This window comes from Schistocerca serialis, chromosome 9, assembly GCF_023864345.2.
Source record: "Schistocerca serialis cubense isolate TAMUIC-IGC-003099 chromosome 9, iqSchSeri2.2, whole genome shotgun sequence".
NCBI lineage: Eukaryota > Metazoa > Arthropoda > Insecta > Orthoptera > Acrididae > Schistocerca > Schistocerca serialis.
In genome coordinates, this window is record NC_064646.1 from 286,887,215 (window position 1) to 286,900,421 (window position 13,207).

Genomic DNA, 13,207 nt, shown 5'->3' on the forward strand with positions numbered 1-13,207 from the left:
TTTCAATTCCGTGTATGTTGTGTGTAAGCATAGCTGGTTACCCTAACAATGGACAGTTAGACATGCCATCATAACAACAGAAAATACTCAAAAGCAGTTGTGTAACACTGACAACGAAATTAGAGAGAGTCACAATGAAATACAGCTTTTGGAGCTCTCCCTTCATGTAACACAAAGGGGTGTCCTTGAAGTTACTCTCTGTGTCACATTATCTGTGTTCCTTTACAGATATGTATTTGTATTGTTAGAAATAAGAAATAATTCTGTATGTTTCCGTTCCTTGTGAGGTATTTTGTGTAATGTGTGGGTATCACCTACAGATGTCATCTGCTGTAACTGGAGATGTTTCCCAGATCTCAAAAGAGTTCTCATTACATTACTTCATCAATCTATTCTGATACAGACCAGACAGGAAAACAAAAATAGAACATTAAAGTTGTTTTATTACCAAGTTATGGACTAGAATATTTACAGTCTTCTTTACAGTAAAAAAATTCTCAAATATCCTATGATAAAATACAGAGCTCTGTATATTGAATGTATGTACAATAACTACAGCAAGTTGTTTTTCATGAATTCATGTGCATGGGAGTTTCATATCATGATAAGAAGAAACCTCAGCACTCCATCCTCCTCTTATCCACATCTTCAGCACATTCAAACCGCAATTATTGTGGACTCTGAAACATTAAATTAGGGATTATGTTAGAAACAACACTCACTGAAGAAATACGTAGCATATCTGAATCTAAAGGTAAGGTGATACTTCAAACCAGATGAAAGTCTTCATTGTATTCAAACAAAAAACAGCATTAATGGACAAAATATGATAAAAGAAGGAACATATGGCAAGCAAGAGGAGAATGCTGTTACTGTCAATTCAGAATCATTAACTCCGGGTTTCGGAATTTCTGTTCCATTGACAGACAAATAGAAAATAAAGGGAAAGTAAATGAAAGTGACATAACATAGGAAGAAAATAGTCATTAAAAACTCTGTATCAGGAAAGAAGCAAGTGAAAAATCTTGTACGCCAGATGATTTCATTCCACAAAGCATGTAATGTACGAGGGCTATCCACAAAGTACATTATGTTTTGGAATTAAAAATAAATAAAGTATTGGAAATTTTTTTTATTATATACAGATGAAAGCCACACTTAAATACTACTTTTCTACATAGTTGCCATTTAAATTAAGGCACTTATCGTAGCGATGGACGAGCTTGGAAATTCCTTCGTCGTAAAATTCGGCCGCCTGCGCCTTCAACCACATGGTTACCTCTTCTTGAAGCTGTGCATCGTCATCAAAACGCTGCATAGCCAACCACTTCTTCATTGCTGGGAATAAGTGGAAGTTGCTCAGTGCCAGGTTGGGACTGCACAGCGGATGAGGAAACAACTCCACTTAAAAGGCTCGAGAACTTCACGAGTGGCATTTGCCGTGTGGGCCCGGGTGTTGTCGTGAATCAGCAAGATCTTTGAGCCCAACTTTCCCCTGCGCTTGTTTTGTATTGCTCTTCTGAGGTTGTGCAGAGTTTGGCAATACCTTTGAGAGTTTATTGTAGTGCCTCTTTCCAGGAAATCCACAAAAATCACACCTTCTCTGTCCCAAAAGACGTGGTTGAAAGTGCAGGTGGCTGAATTTTATGACGGAGGAATTTCCAAGCTCGTCCATCGCTACGATAAGTTCCTTAATTTAAATGGCAACTATGTAGAAAAGTAGTATTTAAGTGTGGCTTTCAACCGTATATAATAAAAAAAAATTCCAATTCTTTATTTATTTTTAATTCCAAAACGTAATGTACTTTGTGGATAGCCCTCGTATATTACCATGGATCAGTCATATTCTGAACCTAAGTAATTGCTAAATTACTTCACTTTGTATTCTACCTTGAAAATATGTGGACAGACTAGATTCGAACTGATTTGTTTTTAAGGCAAAAAGCATATGGATCCTACCAGAGACTAAGGTCGTGTGTGTGTGTGTGTGTGTGTGTGTGTGGTTTTTTTTTTTTTTTAGGGCGCAAAACTTCCATGGTCATTAGCGAATGTGTGTGTGTGTGTGTGTGTGTGTGGAGGGGGACACAGGTGTGCACAGGCACCTATGTTTTCTTGTTCTCTATTTCCAATGAAGGCCTTGTTGGCCAAAAATTTGCTTTCTGACAGTCTTTCTATTGTACCTATCTGTGACTTAGCATCTCTGCTACATGGTGAATAGGAACTATCCTTTTCATAATATTGTCACATTCCATCCTTGATTTTCCATTTTTGACTAGAATGTACATTATACTGAACATATAACAACAAACCTCTCAACATACTATTAGCTCCAAAATTACAACTAAAAAATATGTGCAGAGCCTCAAGGTGTGATAAAGTAACAGATTAATTACACATAAGAACAAGCATGAAAGGGGTTGAAATTGTGTTTGAGATATACCCAACGAGTCAACACTTCTGCAGAATAACTTTACATCTCATTAAATCGGCTTCTGTAGCATTTATTTCATCATGCAGAATGGTATCAACAGGAGCACCAACATATAGTGAGATGTGACACGTCATTTCAGGGGAAATTACAGGTCATGGCTATGTCCTTGTAGATGAAGAAAGGTGACAATGAAGTTAAGTCATTGTCTTATTTTAGAATTAAGGCAGGAACAGTCCATAGTGTCAGAAGTGCTGTGCTGTTATGTGCAGATGTTGCAGGTTTCCAGAGCACAGCATTATCAGCTGGGCAGAATGACAAACGGGGTGGCATCACTTCCACTTACAGAAGGGAAGGGAAGGGGAGGGGGAGCACCAAGTCTCAGAACGTGCAGTCCAAAGATGTGCTATGGCCACAGAACACCAGCCATGGATGATCTGTAAGAAACTATAAAAGCAGTGGAAATTATATTATTCTGTTTTTACTAATGAATTGTACAGCAGGGGATGAGGTCTTGCCTTGGACAGTTAGTTGAAGAAAGGCTTTTGTCATTTAGTAGGTTGCAAAAGATAAAAACCTTAGCTTTAGACCACAGCCTAAACTGCCAGGAGAAGTAGTTTGATGTAACATAGCAGTGCAGAACAGAGTAGGTGGTCTGCAAGGGAACAATTACAAGATAGAGGTGACACATTTTTATTTAGTTATATTATGGAACATAGACCAGAAGACTATAAATTTAGATTTATTCCACACCAGAAGTGGGACAGGAACAGCTCATCTTGGTAACTCATTGAAATGTCAGGGTAAAATTGTGCCAAAAAGAGAGTGAAATTACATTAAGAAAAAGATTTTTATGAAAATTTTACATTAATATGCAAGAAAGATACATTGTTGTCCATGAAAACACGAAATAACAGCACTGATAAGATGCAGCATACATGCTGTTAAATTACACAGCCAATTCCTGAAGTGAGGCAGTATTGGTAGCCAAGCACTTAATACCTTTCTTTGACTACCGTTTCAAATTATGACTTCCAAGATGAAAACAGTCTATGAATTGGAAGAGAGAGACGACGGGAGTCCATACACCTTTCAACTTTACCATGGGGTGCCTGACTGCACAGCTATGACACGAGCCGCCACCAATAAAACGTCGTGAGTGTATTCGTCTATACATTTCAAGACATCATCACGCCGGCAGAATAGCAGACAACATAGTCTGATACACTGACCTGGCAAGCTATAACAGCGAAGAACTATTTATTCATTCCTTTTTTTTTATTTTTTTGGAGTCTTTGTGTCATGTATGCTCAATAGGTAGTGATTTATTGACTGAGGTATTTTATTTTATAATTGGTCGTATCAGTTATCAACTTAGGACTAATATATATTTTGTTATAGTTACTGAATGTCTATTACAACACGTCGTAACTATTTAGAACTACATGGAGAAATCACATTAGCAGTTTAATATTGGCAGACTACATCACGTCCTATGCTCTGGATATCTGCTATCACTGGCTGGTGAAATCACATGACGAGCTATGATTGGCTGGCAAAAGTGCATCATGCAGTGCAATCTCGATTTCAGTGCTTCAGAAGCTAAAATGCTGTGTTTGGTGGAATTTGTGTTTATGCTTCTGCAAAACAAAACAATATCCAATGTACATGTCACTGTGTAGGCCTATCAAAGATCTTTCCAAAATGCCTCCCCCCCCCCCCCCCCCCCCCCCTCCCTAAAGTGCTGGGAATTCTATGCCAGGGTTTAAAACCTTTACCATTCAAAGGATTCATAAGTTTCACAGCTCAGGCGAAAAGTATATTCTCACTTTACACAGAAAAAATGTACTTTCACTATGGGTATGGCGTATTTGCACCCAGGAAACAGTGCATTTTTAAATAGGAAATCTGTGCAAAATCCGGGAATATTTTGTTCTTGATCATGTATAAACCGTGTAAATACCATAGCCTATGCTTGCAGAAGTCTTAATTAGAATGAATTAAATTTTACAGCTACCATAAAAAACTATTTGGAATTGTGTAGAGTTTTCAAAAGTTTCAAATGCTAGTATGGGCTTTAAAAAGTTGCACTGATCATCAGGCCTTAATGGAAAGTAAATTACTTCACCCCAGTTTGATGAGATGGATATTATTTCTGCAGGAGTTTCCTACAGAGATAAATTACATAAAAGGATCACTACGTACAGTACCTGATGTACTTCCCTGACTACAACTAGATATGAATATGATGAGTAGAACAGAGGGACCAGAAGCTCATTTTACAATTAACTTTTTATTGATAAGTTACACCAGTAAGTATGCGCCTCCTGGATCTCTATGTATCAGTGCTGACACCACCTCCTTGTACACCAACATCCCTCATTCCCACGGTCTTACCACTACTGAACGCAACCTTTCTCGATGTCCTTTAGACTCCAAACCCACTACCTCACTCCTCATACACCTTACTATCTTTATCCTAACTCACTACTATGCCTCCTTTGAAGAGAAGGTGTATAAACAAATCTGTGGCACAGCCAGAGTCACCAGCATGGCACCCTCCTATCCCACCCTGTTTATGGGGCATCTAGGGGAAATCTTTCTAGTCTCCCTAAATGCAAAATTCTTCGCCTGGTTCAGGCTCACTGAAAATATCTTCATGATCTGGACTCAGGGCCAAGATACCCTATCTTTGTTCCTTCACAACCTCAACATCATCTGTCCTATTCGCTTCATCTGGTCCTCAACTCAGCATGCCACCTTTGTAGATGTTGACCTCCTCCACTCAGATGGCTCCATCTGCACTTCTGTCCACATCAAACGCACCAACCACCAACAGTGCCTGCATTTTGATAGCCCGGCCACCCAGGGATAGTGTATCGGCAGAGACAAAAACTCCTTTGCTCAGTATGCTGAGGGTCTCACCAAGGCCTTCACAGACAGACACTAACCCCTAGATCCAGTCTGGAAACAGATTGCTTCTGCCATTTCCCCTCACACCACCAATCCTCCCACTACCACCAGGAACCAGCCCCCCCCCCCCCTCCCAGACTGGAACAACTGAACCACATCCTTTGATTACCTATCGTCATGCCCTGAAATGGGAGGCATCCTACCCAAGATATTTCCCACCCATCCTAAAGTGGTGTTTAGTCACCCAACCTTCCTCCACAGCATCCTAGTGCATCCCTATAGCACTCCCACTCCCAGCCCCTGCCACAAGGATCATATCCCTGTGGAAGACTCAGGTGCAAAAGCTGCCCAATCCACCCACCCAGCACTTTCTGTTCCAGTCTTGTCACAGGTTTACCCTACCCCATCAGGGACTGAGCCACCTGTGAAAGCAACCATGTCATTCACCACCTCTGTTGCAGTCAATGCACAGCTTTTTATATTGGTATGACTACCAACCAGCTGTCCATCAGGATGAACGGCCGCTGCCAAACTGTGGCCAAGAGCAAAGCAGACCACCCTGTGGCACAACATGCTGCTGAACATAACACACTTGATTTCAATGGCTGCTTCACAACCCGAGCTGTCTGCATCCTTCCCTCCACCAACAGCTTTTCTGAACTGTGCAGATGGGAGTTATCCTTACAACACAATCTCTGCTCTCGTAAGTATCCTGGCAACCTAAGGTAACCACTGTCCCCACACCCTCCACCCAACAGTTTCCGCAATCTCTGTCCTATCATCTCCTCCCCATTCTCACATCCCACCACGTTTATTTGTGCCCTCTGCCAACGCATCACTCCGTCTTTCCCGCTCCTCTCCTTTTTTGCTTCTTTTTTTCCCCACCTCTGTGCCCCAAAACCTCCTAATGCTGTACCTGTTGGCATTCTAGTCCCTGAACACTCCACCAGAGAGCATTCATCTGTCTCCCCACCCATACACTACTATCTCATCCCTACTCCAGATTGCTGATTGCATCCCACATGATAGTTGCATTTTGGCTGGAGATGCTGGAGTTGGCTGCTTGCTTGTTGGTGTGTGTGTCTCTTTTACTGATGAAGGCATGTTTTGTCGAAAGCTATATGTAAGTGCCTTTTAATTGTGTCCGTCTGCAACTTAACGTCTTCTTTACGGTAAGTAGCAGTCTGTCTTTTCTTACATTGTTGAAATTCTTATATAAGGAATATTTGTATTTTTTTGAATAATTTCTACTATATAGTTGGGTTTATAACACTTTTTGTATGGGAGGTTAGCTTAGAACAGAGGAGATAACAAAACTCTCTTCCTAAACTACAATACCTAGTTTTGTAAGAACAGAGAGCAACACAGTATTGTAACTAGAGATAAAGTGAATGTGTTATAGAAATGAAAAGATACTAAAGGTTCTAGAATCACAATGAAGTGTGCATATTAACCCTTTCCCTGCTACTGATATGCTCTCTGTATTCCATGCTGAGGGCAACTTTTTCCATGGCTTTACTGCTCACCAAGTGCTGGTGCCTGCACTGAAAGATTGCATTCCAGTCGATATGAAGTACTCATCAACCATTTTTTCGAAAACTATTAGGTGGAAAAATCTGATGTTTGCACATTGTACAGTCTGATACCTTCACTCAATAAAGGACTGAACTTCTTTTCACTGTATGCCATAGTTGCTGCACTGCATCAACTGAAGTAAAACACTGAATGAAACTTTAAAGATTTTACAAAGGTTAAAATGTGTTCATAAACTTTGTGTATGGTTAATTTTAGCACACACACTGCAGTGAATTAAATGTAGGTAACATAGTGAAAAATTATTTGAAACTGACAGCAGAAAATATCTCACTTTGTTCTCGAGTTACTTGGTTTGATATCCAACAGCCAGTTGTTCACAATGCACCCATTGCCGTCCTTGCTTATCAAGAATAATGTGCTCATAATAATCCTCATATCTCATTAACAATTCAAGAGATCAAAATGATGTTGTCTGCAAATGACAGCATGCAATGAAGCATGTATGTTGTATGATAAATACTCAAAATTTTTTTATTCACTGAGATATGGAAGTAACTCGGGTGCAGCAGTGAGAGGTCTGTAGCTCAGAACGCATACAGATGTCCATAGCACTGTAGGAAAACCAACGTGATGTGTGTGTACACTCCAACAGCAGTGAAAGGATTATATTCCTCCTTAAATGTGATTTTCTGAAGCAATGTGACATTACAGCCAACAATATAATTTAACAAACTCAAAATGCAAAGACATTTTAGAGTATTTGGGTAAGGTGATAGAATGACTCAACTCATATGCTAGAGATGTCATAAAGGTTAGTTATGCTCATTTAATTTAAATGTATTATGAAGAAAGTTTTCCTTTTGGGTTTAAAACTGTTCAAAATATCACAAGTATTAAGTTATTGTACAGAGTTAATTTTCATGACATCTTTCCTCTTAGTTGGGGAATCTGAGGTATGACACGTCATTTCATGGTAATTATAGGTCACACCTATGCCCTTTTAGATGAGGAAAGGTGATGATGAAGTTATGTCCTCATTTTATTTTAGAATTAAGGCAGGAACAGCCCACTGTGTAGGATATGCTATGCTGTTAAGTGCAGATGTTGCGGATTTACAGAGTGCAGTGTATCGGCTGGGTAGAATGACGGATGGGGTGGAACGATTTGCTAAAGGGGGGGACTATCTACTCTTAGAATGTGCAGCCCAAAGGTGTGCTATGACCATGGAACTTGAGCCATGAATAATCCGCGAGAAGCTACAAAAATGGTGGAATTTATGTTATTCTGTTTTTATTATTGAATTATGTAGTAGATGACATCTTGTCTTGTGAAATAAGATAAAGCTCTGTATGGAGAAGAGGAAATATATAGACTGTTAACTGAAGAAAGGCTTTTGTCATTTAGTAGCCTGCAGAAGATAAAAGCTTTTTTCTTGTAGCTTTAGACTGCAGCCTAAACTGCCAGAAGTACACTACTGGCCATTAAAACACTACTGGCCATTAAAATTGCTACACCAAGAAGAAATGCAGATGATAAACGGGTATTCACTGGACAAATATATTATACTAGAACTGACATGTGATTACATTTTCACACAATTTGGATGCATAGATCCTGCAAATCAGTACCCAGAACAACCACCTCTGACTGCAATAATGGCCTCGATTCACCTGGACATTGAGTCAAATGGAGCTTGGACGGCATGTACAGGTACAGTTGCCCATGCAGTTTCAACACGATACCACAGTTAATCAAAAGTAGTGACTGGCGTATTGTGATGAGCCAGTTGCTAGGCCACCATTGACCAGACGTATTCAATTGGTGAGAGATCTGGAGAATGCGCTGGTCAAGGCAGCAGTCGAACATTTTCTGTATCTAGAAAGGCCCGTACAGGACCTGCAACATGCGGTCGTGCATTATCCTGCTGAAATGTAGGGTTTTGCAGGGATCGAATGAAGGGTAGAGCCACGGGTCGTACCACATCTGAAATGTAACGTCCACTGTTCAAAGTGCCGCCGTCAATGCGAACAAGAGGTGACAGAGACGTGTAACCAATGGCACCCCACACCATCACGCCGGGTGATACGCCAGTATGGCGATGACGAATACACGCTTCCAATGTGCGTTCGCCGCGATGTCGCCAAACACGGATGCGACCATCATGATGCTGTAAACAGAACCTGGATTCTTCCAAAAAAATGACGTTTTGCCATTCATGCACCCAGGTTTGTCGTTGAGTACACCATCGCAGGTGCTCCTGTCTGTGACGCAGCATCAAGGGTAACCGCAGCCATGGTCTCCGAGCTGATAGTCGATGCTGCTGCAAAAGTCGTCAAACTGCTTGTGCAGATGGTTGTTGTCTTGCAAACATCCCCATCTGTTGACTCAGGGATCGAGACGTGGCTGCACGATCTGGTACAGCCATGCGGATAAGATGTCTGTCATCTTGACTGCTAGTGATACGAGGCCGTTGGGATCCAGCACGGTGATCCGTATTACCCTCTGAACCCACCGATTCCATATTGTGCTAACAGTCATTGGATGTCGACCAACACAAGCAGCAATGTCGCGATACGATAAACCGCAATCGCAATAGGCTACAATCCGACCTTTATCAAAGTCGGAAACATGATGGTACGTATTTCTCCTCCTGACACGAGGCATCACAACGTTTCACCAAGCAATGCCGGTCAACTGCTGTTTGTGTACGAGAAATTGGTTGGAAACTTTCCTCATGTCAGCACGTTGTAGGAGTTGCCACCGGCGCCAACCTTGTGTGAATGCTCTGAAAAGCTAATTATTTGCATATAAGAGCATCTTCTTCCTGTCAGTTAAATTTCGTGTCTGTAGCATGTCATCTTTATGGTGTAGCAATTTTAATGGCCAGTAGTGTAGTTTGATGTAACATGGCACTTCAAACCAGAGTAGGTGGTCCGAAGGAGAAGAATTACAAGATAGAGAGATTTTTATTTATTTCCATTTTGGAACGTAGGAAAGAAGACTATAAATCAATACTTGTCCCCACCAGAAGCAAGACAGGAACAGCTCAATAGTACATTTGTGATGCATATTTCAGCCCCTATAAACAAACAAACATCATTCTTCTGCATGAACACAATACATGCACCTCCTGTCCACACAGAAACCCTTCATGATTGGAATAATCCTTTGTCGATGATAAAGTTTAACAAGTGGAACACAATGTTGATAGTGACACCAATTACAACACCAAAGGGGCATAGTAAAGCACAACAGTAGCTATACACTTAGGCAAAGTTGACTGGTCACTACAGCAAAAATGGGCACTTTATTCAGTAAGCAGTGATGACAAAGGAGATAATGGACTTAGGAAAATTTTAAGCAACTCGGGGAGCATTATCCCTTCATGCAAACTAGGCCATACTACAGAGCACACTGGCACAGCCACATCAGTTTCGGTAATCAAGAAGGTAAGTCTGTGACCTCGACTTACAACACCAAGGCAATGAGTGAAACACAAGGACTTCACATTATGCATGTATCATTATTATATATCATACTATTGACAAAAGTTCAATCATGATAAAACATTGCACTATTCAATAAATAACATGTAACATACTCTATGACTAATGGTTACTGTAGCATATGACACAGATAAATAACTGGGATGAGAAGACACACAGAAGGGAGATTTTGCATATTCATGTATATGGGCTGAAATAACTGCCACAGAAGCTGATTTGACACAACATAAATTTATTCTGCACAAGTGTCTACCTGCTGTTCAAGGGCTATTACAACCTCTGCCAGACTTGTTCTTCGGTAATGTTGACCTATTACTTTACGCCAGGCTGAGTCTTTAAACTTATTTCTGAAATATAATGGTAGAATTAATAGCATATTAAGAGTGGGCATCTATGTATGGTTGACCGTCCCTGCACTTTTCTCTTCCTCACTGATTCTGGCAGAATGACTAAACTGCTACAATCAGAAAATGCACCAATAATTATTGTTGCAGTTTCTGTTAAGTATTTTATAATTGCAATGTTCATTCAGATGACATGTGAAAGATACCCTAATGCAAACTTCCTTGGTTTTCTCAGTGGGCCATGGCATTCAACCACTAATAAACAAAATTGCTTCATGGTGACATAAATAAAAATGTCATGTGACTAGGGCCTCCCGTCGGGTAGACTGTTCGCCGGGTGCAAGTCTTTTGATTTGACGCCCCTTCGGCGACTTGCGCAATGATGGGGGTGAAATGATGATGATTAGGACAACACAACACCCAGTCCCTGAGTGAAGAAAATCTCCAACCCAGCCGGGAATTGAACCCAGGCCCTTAGGATTGACATTCTGTCGCGCTGACCACTCAGCTACTGGGGGCGGACATTGTGACATTACAAAACAGGCTGTAAGTGTGGTAACCATTCTGCCTACTTATTTTATTTTTAACACATTATACAGGATATTACTACACATGCAGTAGTCTGGATGAGAGAAAAACTTAGGAAGGCGTCATACAACAACAGAATAATTCTTATATTCTCAGGTAACAGAAGGAATGATTATTTGACCAGTACGTCTCTCCAAGAATAATTATGCAGTTATTATGCACTGCATTGGCATTAATAACAAACTATGTATTATCAAATTACCTGGGTGTTTTGCTATAAAATGTATGAACCATCCACTTCCACCATTATGAACACTAGTCACATATCGGACAACAGTAGTCGTCGTGGCTCCTTCAAATGGTGCTGGCTGATCCTGTAGAATCAAAAAGCAAGAAATTTAAGTTTTTTCCTATTACATAAAAACAGACAGCAGTAGCATTAAAAAACTTCAAAGTCAATCACTCAGAGAAAGTTAAACTCTCTGTACAGTTCACAGATAGTAACACGAATGTACAGAAGTACCAACTTCGTGATTTAAAATGAGTATGTAATACAGCGGTGTTTCGATCTACTATTGTGATAGTATGACTATGTTTTCCGTACGTGAACTTCTAGGTCCCAGAACAATATTATAAACTAAACTTAATTGTTCATGGCAAAAAGTAGAAAATGTATATATTTAATATATGTTCATTATTTGTATGTATAAGAATGCAGCAACTCACCTCTCCACAATATTTTGTGCGGAGTGTTTTTGCACCAGTGGCCTGATTCAAGTCATAGATCTCCAAAAAGTCTGTGCTGCAGGTTGTTCTTGAACCAATACTAAACTCTGGAAAGTATTGCCCATATACTTCAGTAACTAGCCAATATTTTTGCAAAATACAGTCCTAATGTTGGTAAAATGTCTCAGTATCTTTCAAATCAATGATAGGTGCTAGTCATACCTCACGTGTAGCCATCACAGAAGAGAAACTTTATGAAGTGCTTGTAGTGGTAAATAGAGCAAAAACCTGTATATTAAATTTTGATATATGTCACAGCTTAAAGTGTTACTATATGTGGTTAGTTGGCATTACTTTTTGACATCATTATTGTGCAGTTTCTTAGAGAAACAAAAATTCTATAAACAGCATTTCTACAGCAAATCAAGAGATTTCATTTTTACAGCAAATCAATAGATTTTATTTTTCAGATGAGAATGATTTGTGACTCCATTCTATGCACTACTCAATGACAAATGTAAAAGCATGGAGGGCTCACATTATGAGAAGCAGCCTGTGACATGTGGCCATACAGCTTACAATACTTAAGTTGTTATGGAATGAAGACAATATGATTTTGTCACATCTCAAGCTTTGAGGTACTTGAACTGGAACTATTTTACTGATGTAATCACATTAGAAGATACATGAAAATAATTGTTGCTGAGTCATGGCACAATAGAAGATTATATTGCAGAAATGATACTGCAAATATCTGCTAAAAACATCAGAGAAAATGTACCTGACAACTCTTAGGAGAGATACCCTGTATATTTCATGTTCTATGTATGATGTACCATATTGTCATCTCTTTTCACATACACTGATTAATTGATTGATTGATTTATTGATCCATCTTTAAGCATTTTTCATGCAATTGATCTCGTCATTTTACATACATTATATAATTACAAAATAAGTCGTACATTTTTAACATTCTGAATGAGTAAATATGTTTTATACTGCACATGTTTAGTAGTCATTAAACATAAATGTGTCGTGCAGAATGACAAAAGGAGATACTGTATGTGTAACACAATACACATGCTAAGAAAAACATTTTAACAAATATAAATGAGACAGGCTTAATACATGTTAAGCATTGGGGAAAATGCATTATGTAAATAATGCACAACAGCATGGTACAATAACATTTTCAGAAGAACTTATGTAATAGGGTGGTCATG

At 39.6% G+C, this 13,207-nt stretch overlaps 1 protein-coding gene across 1 annotated transcript in view; it reads right to left on the minus strand.

Moving 5' to 3' along the window:
- Positions 1-425: 425 nt before the first annotated feature.
- LOC126419763 (cubilin-like) overlaps positions 426-13,207 on the minus strand; it is a 753,686-nt gene continuing 740,904 nt past the window's right edge. Inside the window, exons 68-70 of the mRNA XM_050086938.1 lie at positions 11,982-12,088; positions 11,518-11,629; positions 426-680 (exon numbers count right to left, since the gene is read on the minus strand). Coding sequence (XP_049942895.1) covers positions 658-680; positions 11,518-11,629; positions 11,982-12,088 — 242 coding nt within the window. The 3' untranslated portion in view covers positions 426-657. The remainder of the gene's footprint in view (positions 681-11,517; positions 11,630-11,981; positions 12,089-13,207) is intronic.